The sequence below is a fragment of the Myotis myotis genome, unplaced genomic scaffold (assembly GCF_014108235.1).
Source record: "Myotis myotis isolate mMyoMyo1 unplaced genomic scaffold, mMyoMyo1.p scaffold_m19_p_1, whole genome shotgun sequence".
Classification (NCBI taxonomy): domain Eukaryota; kingdom Metazoa; phylum Chordata; class Mammalia; order Chiroptera; family Vespertilionidae; genus Myotis; species Myotis myotis.
In genome coordinates this window covers 84646661-84665526 of record NW_023416313.1, presented here as the reverse complement: position 1 = coordinate 84665526, position 18866 = coordinate 84646661, and the positions used below count along the sequence as shown (strand labels likewise).

The following is an 18866-nucleotide window of genomic DNA, read 5'->3' as shown; positions in this document are numbered from 1 at the left end:
ACAATATCAAGAACAATTTTTATTAAGACCACGATTAGTGAAAGGTTACTGTCTTTTCAAAATATCCCAAAATCTACTGTGAGGAGCAAGCTAGGGAATAAACATCAAAGCATAACAGCATACAATGCTCTGACGTGTAAACAACTTCTCATTTATTTTATTAAATTCATCTTTTCTCCAATTATAACAAAATATGACATCTGTCATATGAATGGTTCATAATATGGGAGTGGCCGTGCTTCTGAATTCTGTTCACGTCACCTTCTAGGCACATTACATAATACCTACATATTCTGGTTTTGCTCCTTAAGAGGTCACCAGCTAATGGTTCCAATTTTATGAGAAACAGACATGGAAATTTTGACTTTGTAATTAGTCTTGTCATTAATAGAAGTGTGACTTAGTCATATGCTCAATGGGCTACAGAAAAACAGCATGTTTTCCATTAATTAAAAATAGAGAAAAAAATAGTCAGATCCTTCCAGGCATAAATGTATTTAAATTTTTATGGTAAACAAAAATACACTTCTGAGTGAAGGTCTCTCCTTATTTCCAAATAAGATAATGTTGAACATACCTTATAATGAATTTTACATTTGACTTCATTTTGGGGAGTAAATGCGGTTGTGAAAATGAAGTTACAGAACTTTCTTTAAAAAAACAACTCACCCCTTAACACGCACCTCTCCCCGACACTGGTCAGGACAGCCTGGCGCGCTACAGCAGTGCCATCCAGGAACACAGCCTCCCCTTTCCTCTTTAGTTTGAAGCTTTACTGTCAAAACAAGGTCTTACAATAGCCCTTTCACAAAAATAAGGCACCTTTGTGCTGTAAAAACATCAGTTCTTTGCCAAAGGTTGTTATGTGCTTTCATCCGCATCTGCTGTCACCTGCAGCATCTTCTTTAAAGGTCAGTTTTTTCTTCGTAGCGACACCAACACGCGGCTCGTTGGCTGTCCAGGTATGGTTTACAGCCCAAGTGGATCACACTGTCAAACAAGAGCTCCACTGTCGTTTCACATGCTGCAAGGTAAGGAAGCGCCATTACTGGGGGGCAATCGCAAAGGATCGCTCTCTCTTCACCCACATCACAGGTTCCCGCACAGTGTCAAGCACGGCCTTTGTGGGCACTTCAACGTGTGCTCTGTGAAAGTCCCCCCAAACCCCCGGAAACCAGTGACATGTATCTTTATATACAAAGGCTGTTTCAGCCTCGTTACCATGTACCAACTTTGTGTTTGCATGCAAATAGTCAATTTTCTGTGCTAGACAAATGAGTCTCTCGCAATAGCACTGAATGATCAGTTCAACACTTTTAATTTTCCTTATTTATTTATTATCTTACGTATTTTTGTTAAACCTGAGGATATTTTTTCCATTGATTTTTAGAGAGAGTGGAAGGGAGAGGGAGAGACACAGAGAGAGAAACATCAATGTGAGAGAGACACATCAATTGACTGCCTCCCGCACGTGCCCTGCAACCGAGTTATGTGACCTTGACTGGAATTGAACTCAAGACCCTTCAGTCCGCGGGCTGACTCTCTAACCACTGAGCAACCAGCTAGGGCTATTATTATTCTGTATCCTCACCTGAAGATATGTTTATTGATTTTTAAAGAGAGAGGGAGAAACAATCGATGTGAGAGAGAAACATTGATTGGTTGCCTCTCGAATGAGTCCCCACCGGAGATCAAAAACAAAACCTCGGTATGTGCCCTGACCAGGAATTAAACACTCAACCTTTGGGTGTACACAGGATGAAGCTCCAACCAACTGAGCCACCTAGCCAGGGCTCATTTTCCTTTCATCAGAAAAATATCACTGTTTGAGATGCCTGATAATATTCTTAAGTTTGCATTTCAAGGAAAGCTTTTTAGGTTCAGAAAAAATAAAGGTTAAAAACAGAGAAATCTCAAAACATTTCCTTCTAGCCAGTGGCAGCTAAAAACTGGTCACACATCATTTAAGATGCTTAAAATAAATGGACCCAAGTTTCTTTCTTTGACCAATATTCAAATTTAGCTTGGGAGGGGAGACCTAGGAATCAAAGGTGTTTGTCCTCTGGTAGGGTTAGAAACATTTTTTTAAGACTATAAAAATGATAACGGGCCCTAACCGGTTTGGCTCACTGGATAGAGCGTCGGCCTGGGGACTGAAGGGTCCCAGGTTCGATTCTGGTCAAGGGCATGTACCTTGGTTGTGGGTACATCCCCAGTAGGGGGTGTGCAGGAGGCAGTTGATTGATGTTTCTCTCTCATCGATGTTTCTATCTCTCTATTCCTCTCCTTTCCTCTCTGTAAAAAATCAATAAAAATATATTTAAAAAAAATGATAACGGATTTACTTTGGAACACCCAGGTGAGATTATCCTAATATATTATACTTATAACACAGAGTGGCTTTTAGTTGTTCAAATTCTTCCAGTTTCAAATATTCACGTTAAGAAATTTTTCATTACAAAATCTTGACATGATCAAAGTTCCGCCAAAGACTGTGCCATTAAGAAACACAACCAAGCACAGAAGTATAAAGGTTATGATTATTAAATAAAAGATAGCAAGAAATTTGGTTTCATCATTTAGCTACGTTAGTATGGCCTCAGGTCAGGACACAGGAACTACATCCAGCTATGCTTCAGCTGTACAAGTTTACCTCAGCCGAAAGCATGTAAGGGATTCAGAGTGTTCACTTCCTTAATAGTTAGTAGTGGGGTTTCAGAGTCAGACCTATGCAGCTACTTGGGGAATACTGTAGTAGACAGAACACAAGTTTTAGAGTCAGAAGCATGTAACTTGGGGCAAGTTTCTTCTTTCTGAACCTCAGTTTCCTTCCTTGAAAATGGGTAAAACTGACCTACTTTTGGACTTTTGTAAACATCAGTGAAAACATGTCGAAAGTATCTAGCACTGTCTATTATGCAAAGTGTCTAAAAATTTAGTTTCCTTTTGTGCCCCTTCTCATTGCCCTTCTTTGTTTTCAGTGTGCGGCACACTCGCTGGCTTGACAGTAAAGAGATCTCGTAACTGATAGTAATTGTACAGTGATGTGTGTGTACACAAATGTGTCATTTTACCCTTATGACAACTCTGAGAGGGATGTCACCGTTCTCATTTATACATGAGAGAGTGAAGCACCTTTTCCCTTAGCTGATTTTTGCCTTGTACCCCTTCGCTGTAAGAATCACTACCATGAGTGCGACTATATGCTGAGTCCTGAGTCCTCCCAGCAAACCACTGAGCCTGGGGTTGGTTTGCAGGACCTTCCTGACAGATACATGTGAAGAGACAGAGTTACGACTCAAATCTTCTAGAACTTTCTATTCTAAATCCAACCCTACTCATATATATATATATATATATATATATATATATATATATACTTTTTAGATTGATTTCAGAGAGGAAGGGCGATGGAGAGAGAGATAGAAAGATCAATGATGAGAGAGAGAATCATTGATCAGATGGAGCCTGCAACCCGGGCATGTGCCCTGACCGGGGATCAAACCATGACCTCCTGGTTCATAGGCTGATGCTCAACCATGGAGCCACGCCGAATAGGCCCAATCCTACTCCTCTTAATTCACTGGGTCCAGGGTTTGCAAGATCTTGCATGAATTCTTCTCTGCCTCACAGTCCCTCCTCCCAAGGTTCCCGGACACTTTTTGCTTCCATGGCTATAAATCATGTCTGATTACAAAACTACTGAGTTCTCGTCTCGGAAAACTGAAGGGGCTGTGTTACCACAGATAACGTAATGTAGAGTGGAAGGTTTCTATTGGTAAATCCTGTACTAAAACATGAAGCATTCAGTAAAACTTGGCAAACTGCACTGGTCCCCGTCCCCCCGGGCCATCCTCACCCTGCACGTGCTGAGCTAGTCCCAGTGTTTTCTGCACCTCGCGGCAGATCTTGGAGAGGCAGTGCTGGAACTCCTCATCACAGTCGTTCTTGCTTTCGCCACAGGTCTCATAGCACCTGTCGTGGTGGTTGCAGCACTTTGTCAGGGAAGGGATGCCAATATTAAGCTGAAAGAGGCATTTGGATGGGTTATGACTGACGAAATTCAAAACTCTTCTGCTCAAGTTCTGCATTCAAACTATCAAAGAGCAGTCAATGACAATGACTGCTGTATAATTTCTAAAATCTATTTCTGCCTACAAATGTTTTCCATTTTACGTATCTCTCCATGACTCTCACCGCACCCACCCACACTGCTCTGCGATCTTCCTCTCAGCCCTGCCTTAAAGCTTCCTATGTGGCAATGTTAGAACAGTCACAGATACCTGCGGTAACAAACACAGCTTCCAATTGTCCAAAGCACAAAACATAGTTTTAAAAACATATAAGTAAAGCTACGAGCGTTAAAATTGTTCTCCAGGGGCGAGGCAAGGATGACTTTCGGATATTCCAAAGTGTCTTGTACCTCCTCTCCCAATAAAATGTACTTTCTATGAAATGTCATTGAAAAATTTTAAGCTCCTACAACTCAAATTTTGTTTGTTGTTTTGAGGTTTAATCTTTAATTGTTCACCCAATCCCTAAAAATATTGCTCCTTCGCAGCTATAATTTACCTTTAACTATTTAAAATTAATTTCTATGCAAAACCTTTGTGTCTAGGAATCCACTCTCATAAACGTTTTTCCCCATTACACTTGGCTCCGGTCCAGCTTCCCCTTCCACAAGCACACAGCTTTCACTCAGCCGAGTTCTAGTACAGAAAATATTATGTCTTATCTATACTTTTTCATCCTAAGTAGTCTTACTTCTACAATTAAACCACATTTATACATGAGGAAATATCATTTAAATGGTATTTACATCTCCATAATTAAAAAATAAAACATGAATTTTACTACATTTAGTTGTGTTAGGACTTAAATGTGTTTTTTAGTTATAAAAGAATATAGTAAACCTGACCACTATTACAACAAGCAAAATTATTTGTGAACCTGAGAACACACAGATGGTCTTGCATTATTAGGAGTATTACAGAGCCTATCATAAGACTTATCAAATAAAAAATAATATTTACATGAACACCAAATAGTGGAGAGCCACATCCATTCGGCGGGGAGGGTTTAAAACCATATCGTGGGACGGGCTTAGATCCTAGAAAATATAAACGGTATCATAATTAATTGTCAAATATGATAGAAAATACATACACAAGAAGGTCTACGATGTGCTAGACTAGCCTTGGAAACGCTTCGTATTCGGATGCTGACATAGTGAGTATGTCTTTATTCTGAAGAGCTTGAGAACGCTAATTTGTCTACCTAATTGTTTTTTATTTTTTTGAGAAATTTTAAACATGGTTTTATTGATTTTAGAGAGAGAGGGAGAGGGATAGAGAGATAGAAACATTGATGAGAGAGAAACAGCAATCAGATGCCTTCTGCATGCCCCCTACTGGGGATGGAGCCTGCAACACGGGCATGTGCCCTGACCAGGAATCGAACCGGTGACCTCTTGGTTCATGGGTTGATGCTCAACCACTGAGCCACACTAGACAGGCTTGAGAATTTTTATAAGAGCTTATTTGAGCCAAACTGATGATATATGCCAAGAAGCAAGATCTCCAATGTTCCACTCTACCTAATTACTTTTATTTCTCCTGTAGTGAAATATGTACAAATGTATACTTATACACATTTGTGGTAGTGCATAGAATATAATTATATTGGTAAACCTATTCCATACAAAACATACAAAAGCTTATTCTGGATTTCTGGAGATTTCAGAGGTTATATGCCAGATTGAGTCCATGTGTATGAAAGAAATCCACCCTATTTTCCTGTACATTCTAACATAAATATTTAATCCTCACCCGAGGACATGTTTTTATTCATTTGAGAGAGAGAGAGAGAGAGAGAGAGAGAGAGAGAGAGAGAGAGAGAGAGAGAGAGAGGCATCAAGACATCAGTGTGCAAGGGAACGGGACGTTTGCCTACCGCATGCACCCCAACCTGGGATCAAACCCACAACCTGAATATGTGCCCTACCTGCGAATTGAACCCATGACCTTTCGGTGCACAGGAAAACGCTTGAACTAACTGAGCCAAACCAGCCAGGGCTGGTGTACAATTTAAAACTTATGAATTGTCGCCCTAGCCCGTTTTGCTCAGTGGATAGAGCATTGGCCTGCAGACTGAAGGCTCTTGGATTCAGTTTTGGTCAAAGGTACATACCTCGATCCCTGGCTCTGGTTGGGATGTGTGCAATAGGCAACCAATCAATATGTCTCTCTCACATTGATGTCTCTCTCTCTCTCTCTCTCTCTCTCTCTCTCTTTCTCTCTCTGTCGCTCCCTTCCAGTCTCTCTAAAAATGGAAATATATCCTTGGGTGAGAATTAACAAAAAATAAAACGTATGAATTGTTTGTTTCTGGACTTTTACATTTAATATTATTAGACAGCAGTTGAGATTAACTAAACTGTGGAAAGTGAAGCTGCGGATAAGGTGGTGGTGGTGGGGTCTACTCTACCTTAATATAGGACCTTTATACCATTTCTAGAGGCCTGGTGCACGGATTTATGCACTGGTAGGGTCCCTTGGCCTGGCCTGCGGACATCCCCCGAGGGGTCAGGGGTCCCGGATTGTGAGAGGGTGCAGGCCAGGCCGAGGGACCCCACTGGTGCACGATTGGGGCTGGGGAGGGACTGCGGGAGGACTACAGGGCGTGTACGGCCCATCTCGCCAAGTCCTGATTGGCCGGACCCCAGCAGCAAGCTAACCTACCAGTCAGAGCACCTGCCCCCTGGTGGTCAGTGTGCATCACAGCGACTGGTCGAACGAACATTTGGACAGTTAGTATATTAGGCTTTTATTATATCGGACTAGTGACCCGGTGCACAGATTCGTGCATATCGAAAGGAAATTAATTAGAAGGTGGCTGGTGGGCAGGACTGGGCAAGATGGGCTGCACACACCCTGGAGCCAATCTCCTGCAGTCCCTCCCCAGCCAGCTGTACCTGGAGTGGCACTGTGGCTTGAAAGGTGTCTGCGGAGAGAGCAGGGTCCCTCCAGCAGGTGGGGTCCTTTGGCCTGGCCTGTGGGGATGGGGCAAAACTGGCTCTCTGATATCCCTGAAGGTTTCTGGAATGCAAGAGGGCACTCTGCAAAGTTGCTGTCATAGAGGGTGTGGAACGCAAATGCAAGTGTGCAGTAAAACAGATTTGGGGTTGACAGTGCCCCAGCAACAATATAACCCATGGCCCCGTGAGGAATCAGGCTCGTCCTCTCTGGTTTCAGGGTGCGTCATCTGAGAACCGCCGCTGCCAAGTCACTGCAGCTTGGTAGCTCCTGCATTGAGTGTCTGCCCACTGGTGGTCAGTGTGCATCATAGTGACCAGTCGGACAGAGGGAGGGACACTTAGCATATTAACCTTTTATATAGATAGAGAAGACCTTACAGGACAATACATTCTAGCCCAGACTCAGGCCAATCATTTCACAAATATACTCCTTTGCCATCTAAGGAAAAAGGACAGAAATAAACTTGGTGAACTATATTACTCCAGTTATACTCTCCCTAATAGTACCAATGGTTCTGTAACAAAGTGAAAGGTAACATTACCATCCATCTTAAATTTTTCAAAGGTACTTTAGAAATATCTCTCCTCTTATAATATAGAAATCATTTTGACAAACCAAATAGTCACCTACTTTCTCTTTGAATGTCCCACAATCGTCCTACAGTATCAAGAAATAGCCTATTCCATTGTGGAATGGCACTGTTAAAGTCTGTTTTCTTGTAAATTCTACCTGTAAGCAATCCTCTGCCTCTTGGAGAACACAAAACAAGCCAATTCCCTATGAGGCTACCATTTACCTTTATTTCTAAAACTAAAATATATCCAGTTATTACAAACTAGAGGCCCGGTGCACAAAATTCATGCACTGGAGGGAGGGTGTCCCTCAGCCTAGCCTGCACCTTCTCCAATCTGGGACCCCTCGGGGGATGTCCCTCTCACAATCCGGGACTGCTGGCTTCCAACTGCTCGCCTGCCTGCCTGCCTGATTGCCCCTAACCACTTCTGCCTGCCAGCCTGATCACCCCCTAACCACTCCCCTGCCAGCCTGATCAATGCCTAACTGCTCCCCTGCCGGCCCGATTGCCCCCAACTGCCCTCCCCTGCAGACCCGGTCACCCCCAACTGCTCTCCTCTGCCAGCCATCTTGTGGTGACCATCTTGTGACCACATGGGGGTGGCCATCTTGTGCGAGGTCGTGACCGTCAATTTGCCTATTCCCTCTTTATTATATAGGATACCACGTCATAATTGGATACTTGGGAGAAACACAAAGTATTTCACCAACTTTCATTCAACTAACATTTATTACTAGGAGACGTAAAGGTAAGTTTAGCTTCCAAAATAAAGTGAGGGGGGAAAAAGCAACCCTTCTAGAAATCAGCCAAAGTAAATAATCCTCTCAAAGTAATGATCTAAAACTGATTTAAATGTGTTGCTAAGACCCTCATGCTCAAATGAGATGATCAAGCAGAACCTGAAGAAGTGTACAACCTCAGGAAGATAGAAGGCTATAGCCTGCTCCACTGAGTCTGAAGAATCACATGTACAGAGGGAACGGTTATGCTAGATCTAGAAAAGAGGAGGCCAAGGACAGAGGTGGTCTTATTTTTCCAGCACTGTCCAAGAAGGAGGGCTGTTTCTGGGGCCTTGGAGGATGATGGCAGATGCCATTCACAGTTCCTTCTTCTCAAGTAATAGCAACTCCATCCTTCAAGTGCTCAGGGGAAAAAACATTAGCCATTTTTGACTCTCTCATGTTCTTATATCCCACATCCAATTCTTCAGCATATCCTGTTGACTCTCCCTTCACAATATTCAGAATCTAAACACTTACCACCTCCAATGCTATTATCCTGCTCCAAGCCTCCCTGGATTATTGCCTTAACCTCCTAAATAGTCGCTTTACTTTGGTTTCCCCACCCCATCCCATCTCCAGCTACAGTCCAATATCAACAATGAACCCGACTGTCCTTGTCTCCTTACTATTCTCTCCTTCCTCTTCCTATCTTCCTCACTGTTCCATCATACCTGACCTCTGCTGTTCCACAGACACTCCAGGTGCCATAGTACCATTGAACTGCTGTTCCTCTAGGTCAGTGGTTCTCAACCTTGGCTGCACATTAGAATCACCTGGGAATCTTTTTAAAATCCTGATTTCTGGGCCTCATCCTCCGGAAATCCTGTTTCTTTGTTATGGGGTGGGGCCACAACATTAGTAACAAAGAAACAGAATTTCCGGAGGATGAGGCCCAGAAATCAGTATTTTTTAAAATAAGTTTTATTGATTTTTTACAGAGAGGAAGGGAGAGGGATAGAGAGTTAGAAACATTGATGGGAGAGAAACGTCGATCAGCTGCCTCCTGCACACCCCCTGCTGGGGATGTGCCCGCAACCAAAGTGCATGCCCTTGACCGGAATCGAACCCAGGACCCTTGAGTCTGCAGGCCGACGCTCTATCCACTGAGCAAAACCTCTAGGGCCAGAAATCAGGATTTTAAAAAGATTCCCAGGTGATTCTAATTGCAGCCAAGGTTGAGAACCACTGCTCTATGTGCATGCTCTTCCCCCTGATATCTAGTTACTCCCTCACCTTCTCACCAGGCCTTTTCTGACCATACCATTTGCAGCACACTGTGACTTCCTAACATACTATATCACTAAGCTATTTATTTCATTTATTATCTGCCTCCACATACTAAAATATAAACTCCTTGAGGGTAGGAATTTTTGTCTGTTTTGTGCTCTCAATGTCTAGAACAGTGCCTGGCACATGGTTAACTCCTCAGTAAATATTTGTTGATGAGCCCTAACTGGTTTGGTTCAGTGGATAGAGCATCGGCCTGCAGACTGAAAGGTCCCAGGATCGATTCCGGTCAAAGGCATGTACCTTTGTTGTGGGCACATCCCCAGTGGGAGGTGTACAGGAGGCAGCTGATCTATGTTTCTCTCCCATCAATGTTTCTAACTCTATCCCTCTCCCTTCCTCTCTGTAAAAAATCAATAATATATATATATTAAAAAATATATATATATTTGTTGATGAATGAATGAATGAGCCAGAAGACTTGGAAGGCTAATCCCCATGGCAGTTATAATACTCATTATAAACAGATAAACTGGTACTACTGTTCATCCTTCAGTCTCTTTTGAGTTTGGTGAGCATTCATCAGCCTCCAAAGACTAATCACTTCTAATGTGTCACATCTCTTTAAATGACAAACTGGACACCATTATGTATGGATCTATTTTGAGTTAGATATAATACTTGTATTAATACAGCCTAAGACAGTTAGCATGTTTCAGCTGTGTTTCACTATTAAGATACAGCAGGAAAAAAACTTTTGGATTACAGAATTATTAGACATAAATGAAGTCAGGGGAAAACAAAAACATGCCCACTATATATAATGATAAAAGCGTAATATGCAAATCAACCAAATGGCTGAATAGCAGAACAACTGTCCGGATGACCACGCTATAACACCCACTGGCGCCAGGCCAGCCAAGGTGGGTACAATGAGATTGTTTGGGAGCCTCACCACCGCCCCATGATCACCCTGCAGAGGGAGGCCTAGGCCACCAACTGGTGGGCTGCAGCAGGTGGCAGAACCTCCCTCTGTGGGGCACGATCAGTTGCCCCAAAGAGGGAGGCCCAGGCTACCTGGCGGGAGCACCGTGGCGGGTGGGCGAGGCCTCCCTCTATGGGGCAATCCATTGCGGAGCCCTGGCCGGGTGGGCAGGGCCTACCTCTTTGGGGTGATCGATCACGGGGCTCCTAGACTGCAAGAGGGCACAGGCCGGGCTGAGGGACCCCCACCTCCGAGTGCACGAATTTCGTGCACTGGGCCTCTAGTCCTATATAATAAAAGCCCAGCGACCAAACAGTGGAACGACCAGGCGAACCCTTGACCAGTCACTATGATGCACACAGCACACCAGGGGGCAGACGCTCAACGCAGGAGCTGTCTTCTGGTGGTCAGTGTGCTCCCACAGCAGGCCGATCCCTGCAGGCCATGCCCCCCACCAGTGCATGACTCCTGTGCACCAGGCCTCTAGTAAGAGAATAAAGAGAAACAGAGATCTAGCTGGCAAAAATGAGAATGGAGGGACGAGGATGGAGGTGGTTATCTCAAACAGGGCTGGTGCTTAAAACTGTCCTAAGGAAAGAAGTTGATAAAATGGAATAATAAAGAACCAAGTTCTAGTATACATGAAATATTGGACAAAAATACTATGAAACAAGGCTGGTAAATTGACTCTCCAGTATGAGGATCAAAAGGGGCATATCTTTGCTCACTCCATGTAAAATAGTGCTCCTTTCCTTCCATATCCATTCCACACACCTTGGTTGGTTTTATTCTTCTTTCTAACATTTATTGACCAAATTAACATAATTAGTTTCTATGAAGAGAGGAACTTTGTCTTGCTCACCTAGAAGATGCACATAGTGGACACATAAGAAATTACTGGATGAAAAAAATGGGAAACACTCCTTGCTGAAATTAAAATATTCTTTATCCACAGCAGAAGCAAACAAACAACAACAACAACAACAACAACACCCTCTCCCTCTGGGAATTAGTTTCCTGAAATATTTTAAAGTGTTCTGATGTTTTAAATTCACCTTTAAATTAAAATAATTATTTCTGAACCAAAAAGTTATTTATAATCTTATTTATTAAAGTTGAAATAGATACCAAAATTACAAATGTATTAATATCATTTAAAATGTTGTTATAAATCCTATATAATAAAGGCTTAATATGCAAATCGACTGAACAGTGGAACGACCAGTCACTATGATGTGCACTGACCACCAGGTGGCAGATGCTCAACACAGGAGCTGCCCCCTCGTGGTCAGTGCACTTCCATAGTGGAAGCCTGCTCAGCCAGAAGCCAGCCTCCACGGCAGCACTAAGGAGCAGTGAGCAGGTGGGTGGTAAGGAGTGAGAGGTCCCAGACTGTGAGAGGAATATCCGACTGCCGGCTTAGGCCCACTCCCGAGGAATGTCCGACTGCCGGCTTAGGCCCACTCCCCAGGAGTGGGCCTAAGCCGGCAGTCGGACATCCCCTGAGGGCTCTCGGACTGCAAGGGGGTGCAGGCCTGGCTGAGGGATCCCCACCTCTCCCCAGTGCACAAATTTCATGCACTGGGCCTCTAGTGTTGCTATAAGCTGCTGAACATGTTAGCATTTCTACTGGTGGCAGTTTCTGCAAAGAGCTTTGTGATCTGAACTGTGTACCTGCCTCGCTCCCCTGACCCCGCCTAATCCTTTGTTGGCCAAACCCTAATCTTAGGTTTTCCAGCCTCCAGAATTGTAAGAAATAAATTCCTGTTATTTGAGTCACCCAATATTTTGTTATGGCAGCCTGAGCAGATTACTATGCAAAGCAAGCAGAAACTCAATAATAGAAGAAACACCATCAGAGTCAAACCAAAGCAATAATGTATTGGGGCCAATGTCCCCCAAAATTTATAAGCGGATACAGAAAGCTGAGGGAAAAATTAGATGGGAAGAATTTTAAAAACAAAACAAATCCACTCCCCAACCACATGGAAATACTATTCATTGATTTCACTTTTTGACGTAAGCAACTGCTCCTGTCTTGATGCGTTATGTTTTATCACCCATATGGACAGCTGAAATCTGGAGTTGCCTGGACGGTGACGATAGTTGTTTTCTACAGATTTTTCTTAATTTGATGTAAATACTTCCAAACAGACCAATATGTTTCACCTGAAAGACAGTGAAGCAGATGAGAAGCCTAAGGGGAAGGCTGTTGGGTCCTACAAAGGTCTTAACCACTGTTTTGTAGGAAACACAGTCTAAAATCCAACCTGCTTTCCCAAACACCCGAGATTTTAAATTCATGATTATTAATCTCATAGGGCCCTTATGCGACTTTATTTTTCTAGTCCACCACTTCCTATTTTCCTCAAATTTCTAACAATTCCATTTCCATCTTCCCTCCCTCCCAGCTCATGAACTTGATTTCTACTTCACTGAGAAAAACGAGGCAACCGGAAGAGAACTTGAACATCTGCCTACCTATTCATATACCTGTACCCGTATCCTCTACCTCTGTTCCTATTAACGGGACTATGCCATCTGTGCTCTTGGCCAATCTATTTATGAACTAGAACCCAAGCACATTGAAAGGGTTAACTTGAAGCGCCGGCAGAAAGGGCAGGGGTCCAGTGGAAAACAAAGGCAGGTGGGACACAGGCAGGGGCAGACATGGCAGTTTGAGCAGCCTAACCACAGGAACCAACAAACAGAAATAATAAAATGTTTCTGGACTCAAAGCGGGAGGATGAGAAAACAAGGGTGGGCCTGGAGCAACAAAGGTGTACGAACCCATAGAAACAGAGAAAGTTCAGCAAAGGAACAGAGAAGGAATGCATAGAAACAGGGAAAGTTCAGGCTTGTTGCTGGGCAAAAACAATTGAGGGAATCAATCAGGCGGTGATACAGGTAGACATGGAGCAGGCTTGTAGCAAATATATACCCTTGGACTACAAGGCTTTACTGGGAAGCCCATTATTGGGTCCCCTCCCCTTGTAGGGAGTCTGAACCTGCTTGTAGCTCATTCTTCGGCGTCTCCAGACACCACCCCAGGAAAACACCTTGGCTCACCATTCTGGTCATCAACATGACTCCAATAATTTTCCTTTCTTTCTCTTTTATAATTTTTTTTAACTCACTACTGAATCATTCTCAAAAGCATACATATATGCTATTATTTCTACTAATGACCCCAAAATTGTGAGGTTTTTTTATATGGTCTTCCCATTTCAGTTAATGGCAACTCCATCCTTCCAATTATTCAGGCCAAAAACTTTGGAATCATTTTAGATCTACTCACACCCTCCTTCTAAGCCATTAGCAAATACTTTCAGCTCTTCAAAATATGTCCAAAATTCAACCACTTCTCACCACCTTTATTACTACCAACCTGGACAAAACCACCACCATCTTTTGTCTAAATTCCTGCTCCTGTCACGCTGCCTGCATTCTTTTCTTTTTTTTTTCTTGCTGCCTGCATTCTTGCTCCCCCATCTCCCTGGGTCCTTCTTATTCTCAGCACAACAGCCAAAGGGATCCTGCTGAAACATAAATCACTAAGTAAATGACTTACTCATAATTCTAAAAACATGGTACAAACCAATTTTGCTTTGTATTTTTCAAAGGAAACTGGAAAGTTTTCTTCCTCAAATCTTCTCTGCTGTCCAGGAGAAAAAAAAGTAGCAACCATCACATTTGTCCTCTAAATAAGGTTAGCTCACTCTCAATAAAGCCTTGTCCCCACTTAGGGAGGATAGCCAGAGGGCGCAAATCTCTGAAATGCCACTCCTTTCTATCAAGCAAGGGTAACTGTATGCCACAAGTCTGTGCCCATTAATCTGACCACCCCCTCTCTACCATTAAGACTTTTTTTTTTTTTTTTAAAGCTCCCTTGACATCACTATTTAACACCATGTTCTTCTAGCTCTGGGGTTTGTCTAGTTCTGTTTGGCTCTGATTAGGTCACTTGCATTCCAAAATATTGGAAAGGTTGAAACAGTGTTCCAAGGAGACGTCTTCCAGTAACAGCAATGAAAGAACAATTTTCATTCTGCTGGAATTATCAATGTGGTGACTTGGAAACCGCAGTCCTATGCAGACAGTACTTACTAAGACACAAGAGGGTTTTCACTGAAGCATACCACTTCCCAAATCATCACGTTCATTTGCGTTTTTGTGCTGGAGACATTGCTCTAAACTCTAACGGGCAAATTTAGTTAGGCTTGTGGAAGAATAAAAAAGGATTAAGTAAAAGGAAAGATGAAAATAATCTTCTTAATAGGAACAGTATCCACTCAACATTAGAGCTATTTTAAATATACAGTGAGGCCTTGACTTACAAGTGTCCCAACTAACGAGTTTTTCGAGATATGAGCCGTCTCTCGGCCGATTTTTTGCTTTGAGTTGCGAGCTAAAATTCGGGTTACGAGCCAGCTTCAGATACCCCACTGCTAGTTGGCGCAGCGAACGTCACAGTGAACACCACAACATCAGCCCAGCATCACGTGTCTCACTCATTCACTTTAAGTGGTTAGCTCTTAATTGAAGCATCAGTGTTGTGCTCGCATTTGTGCTTGCAGTTACTTTGCAAAACTTCGTTTTTTCAACCATGGATCTGAAGAAAGTAAGTGCAAAGGACAGTGCTGAGAAGAAGCGGATGATGTGCATTGAATTAAAGAAAGAAATTATCGAAAAACATGACCAAGGTGTGCGTGTAATCGACTTGGCGAAGCAGTAGGAGCGTAGCACTTCTACGATCTGCACCATACTGAAGCAGAAGGAGTCGATACAGGCTACAACTCCAGCCAACGGCGTTAAAATAACTTCTAAACAGCGGACATCTATCCATGAAAATATGGAGAAGCTGCTAATGGTGTGGTTAACAGAGAAGCAGCTCGAAGGAGATACCGTGACGAAGGCTATAATCTGCGAGAAGGCATGAGCTATTTACACTGATTTGCTGCAGCAGACCCCAGGCACTTCAATGGACGAGGCATCGGGCAAGCCGTTTAAAGCCAGTCGGGGCTGGTTCGAAAATTTTAAAAAGAGGACTGGCGTTCACTCCGTTGTCAGACATGGTGAGGCAGCGAGCGCGGATATAAAGGAAGGTGACATCAAGGAGCTCATCGAGGAGCACTCCGAGGAACTGACAACGCAGGAGCTAAAGGAGCTACAGACACAGCAGCACACGGAGGTTTTGCAGGAAATAGATGACACGGAGGAGGAGGAGGAGGAGGAGGAGGAGGAGGAGGAGGAGGAGGAGGAGGAGGAGGATATCTCTATAAGTGAGATAAAGGAAATGTTGGGAATGTGGGAGGAACTTTCAGACTTTATTCAAAAGAAACACCCAGAAAAAAATGCAACTGGGCGTGCAATGGAGCTATTTAATGACACTTGCCTAACTCATTTCAGAAATATTCTGAAAGGGAGGATGAAACGATCTCATTGGACAGGTTTTTATCGAAAACTCCTGTAGATGGAAGTGATGAAAGTGTGGCGAAAAGGGCAAAAATCAGCAAATAAGATTCAATTATTCAGTTATTCAGTTCAGCCTTTCTCCTCCAACTCCATCAGCATCTTTAAGTCGTTTGATCTCCAAGGTAAATGCTGTACATTAGACTTAATAAAACAAGTTTATTGCACTACATTCTATTGTTCAGTATTGTGTTTTTATACAATATTCATTATTTTTAAATACATTTTTCTTATTTAAAAACATTTAATAAAACAATTGCCGTGTTTTTTGGGTGTCCGGAACGGATTAATGGCATTTCAATTCATTGTAATGGTAAAAATTGATTTGACATACGAGTAATTTGAGTTACGAGCTCCGTCACGGAATGAATTAAACTCATAAGTCAAGGCCCCACTGTACATACACTCTAGCGTTGACCTATGAACCAGGAGGTCACAGTTCTAGTCCCGGTCAGGGCACATGCCTGAGTTGAGGACTTGATCCTCAGTTGGGGGCATGCAGGAGGCAGCTGATCAATGATTCTCTCATCATTGATGTTTCTCTCTATCCCTCTCCCTTCCTCTCAGAAATCAATAAAAATACATTAAAAACTAAATAAATAAATATACAGAAACTCTAGAATCCTTGACTCAAACAGTAAGTTTATGAAGACCACTCTCTAAATGGCAGCTGCATCCTTCCCCTGGCTCAGGCCAAAACCTTCAGAGTCACCCTCCACCGGTCTTTCTCCTGGGGTCCTTTACATTTGCTGTCCCTCTGCCTAGTGTCCTTTCCCCAGCTCATCACCTCCATTTTCCAGTTTCTTCCCAAATATTTTCTTATCAGTGAGGATTTCCCTGAACGACCCATTTAAAAGAACAAACTCCCTCCCTATACTACTACTGGTGTTTTCTTGGCTTTATTGTTCTCAAAGCACTTCAGACCTACACACACTGCATATTTGGCTTATTTTACTTGTTCATTAGTTTACTGACTCTCTCTCCTTCCAAGTTTTCCAGAATGTAAGCTACAGGGACAGAAATTTTGTCTGTTTTGGTCAATGCTAAATTTCTACCTGGTAGAACACCTAACACACAACAGGCACTCTAATATTTGTATAATTAATGGGGATGAGAAGTAAAACTTTGACATCAGCCTGAGTGAGGACAGGCGACCATTTAACCTTCAAATTATTTACTTATTCCTCCTAACAAGCTCTACCAGAACAAAAACATCTTCCCTGAGATTGGAGGGTCCTGGGTTCGATTCCAGTCACGGGCATGTACCTCGGTTGAGGGCACATCCCCAGTGGGGGGGGGTGTGCAGGAGGCAGCTGATCAATGTTTCTCTCTCATTGATGTTTCTAACTCTCTATCCCTCTCCCTTCCTCTCTGTAAAAAATCAATAAAATATGTTTTTAAAAAACAAACAAACAAACAAAACAAAAAAAAACATCTTCCCTGATTACATACTGATGGTAACATTTAGGCAACACTTTAGGAAGGAATGCAACATTTACAACTTCAAAGCATATAAGATACAGCTCATGCTTTAATTCCATTAACATAAAACTGGAAATTATTGAGAGTCACAGGCAGCAGGTGGCATCATGACATAGGTTCCTTGTAAATTCACCTACACACACTCTGGTTTCACCATTCAAGTCATTGAGCTCCCTATTCTTTTGCGCTGCTAAGCAGTAACTAGACCGAGACCTTGTCTACTCTTACTGGAATTGTGAATTTCCAGAGAGAAGCCCAAGTACGTTACCTGAACTAGTACAAGAAAAATCTCTGCCCGAAATGCTGAGTTTATTATTACCAAGAATGCTACCAAACAAGTTCTCACACTCAAACATAAGTTTAAAAATATGAAAAAGTAAATCAAAATAATTATGTTATAGCCGAAATAAGGAAGAGGCACCACTGATATTTATCAAAACTTAACAGAAAATATATTAATTTTCTAGAAGAGCTGTCGGAACTCTTTCTCAACAACAGAGTACACCAAAAGTCTGTACAAAGGTCGGAACTTATTTTCTTTAGCTCTGCAGGAAAAAAAACAATTAAACCCACTCTTGAGAAAGTTAAACCATCGTGACTTCAAAATTCTCAGCATGTTTGGCATCTTCAGCTGATTTATTTAAGGAGCTAATTATAGAGCTAAAGCGCATGTGTTCCACTCCATTTCCACAATGCGTATGGCAAACCTTGTGCAACTACAAACCAAAAAAGCAGCAGTGAGTACAGGGCGGAGAGTGGCTCCCTCACATTCTAAACCACATAGAGGTGCGACCTGAAACCAGGGGGGAGGTGTCCCCACGGCCAGAGGACGGCCTTGAGGTCTGCCTCCATCTCCCTCTCCACGCCCCCCGCGCCCCAGCAGCCCGAGGCTGGCCTCGCAGAGGGGGTCCCCTCTCACCGTCACTGCACTTATACTGGCAGAGCCCGTCCTCGCCCCCCAGGAGGTCCAAGGCGGCGTTCAGGTACGTGTCGATCTTGTGCACGCCGTTCCGGATGGTCTTCAGGGTGGCCCTCCAGTCGGTGGACTGGGCCTCTTCCTGGCACCGGAGCGCGGCGGTGAGGACCAGGAGGAGCACGGCGAGCGCGGGCCACGGGAGCAGGGCCATCCGCAACGCCCAGCCGCGTCGGGACCCACCGGTCCCCAGCGCCGCGCGACGGGCGCGCCCCCACCGAGCCGCTGGGCGCCCGAGGCAGCGGCACGGGCTCCGCGCTCCCGGGAGGCCAGTCCCACGCCCGCGCCTCCTACCCCGGCCGGGAGGCGGGCCCTGGCCGCCGTCACTGCGCTC

General features: G+C 43.5%; 1 protein-coding gene across 1 annotated transcript; it reads right to left on the bottom strand.

Annotated features, from left to right (window-relative positions):
• Positions 1 to 3: 3 nt before the first annotated feature.
• On the bottom strand, positions 4 to 18858 carry PLA2G12A (phospholipase A2 group XIIA). The gene is made up of 4 exons (XM_036343448.1): positions 18479 to 18858; positions 5034 to 5110; positions 3860 to 4025; positions 4 to 1024 (listed from the first exon to the last, which is right to left on the bottom strand). Exons 1-4 carry the CDS (start codon positions 18684 to 18686, stop codon positions 906 to 908), a joined length of 570 nt encoding a protein of 189 aa, XP_036199341.1. The 5' UTR covers positions 18687 to 18858; the 3' UTR covers positions 4 to 905.
• Positions 18859 to 18866: the final 8 nt, after the last annotated feature.

Excerpts from the sequence above, each read along its gene's own strand:
- PLA2G12A (XM_036343448.1), bottom strand. The coding sequence starts at position 18,686 with ATGGCCCTGCTCCCGTGGCCCGCGCTCGCCGTGCTCCTCCTGGTCCTC. Across the intron at positions 5,111-18,478 it reads CCAGTATAAGTGCAGTGACG|GATCTAAGCCCGTCCCACGA; the intron begins GTGAGAGGGGAC and ends TATATTTTCTAG. Across the intron at positions 4,026-5,033 it reads CTCCACTATTTGGTGTTCAT|CTTAATATTGGCATCCCTTC; the intron begins GTAAATATTATT and ends TGCCTCTTTCAG.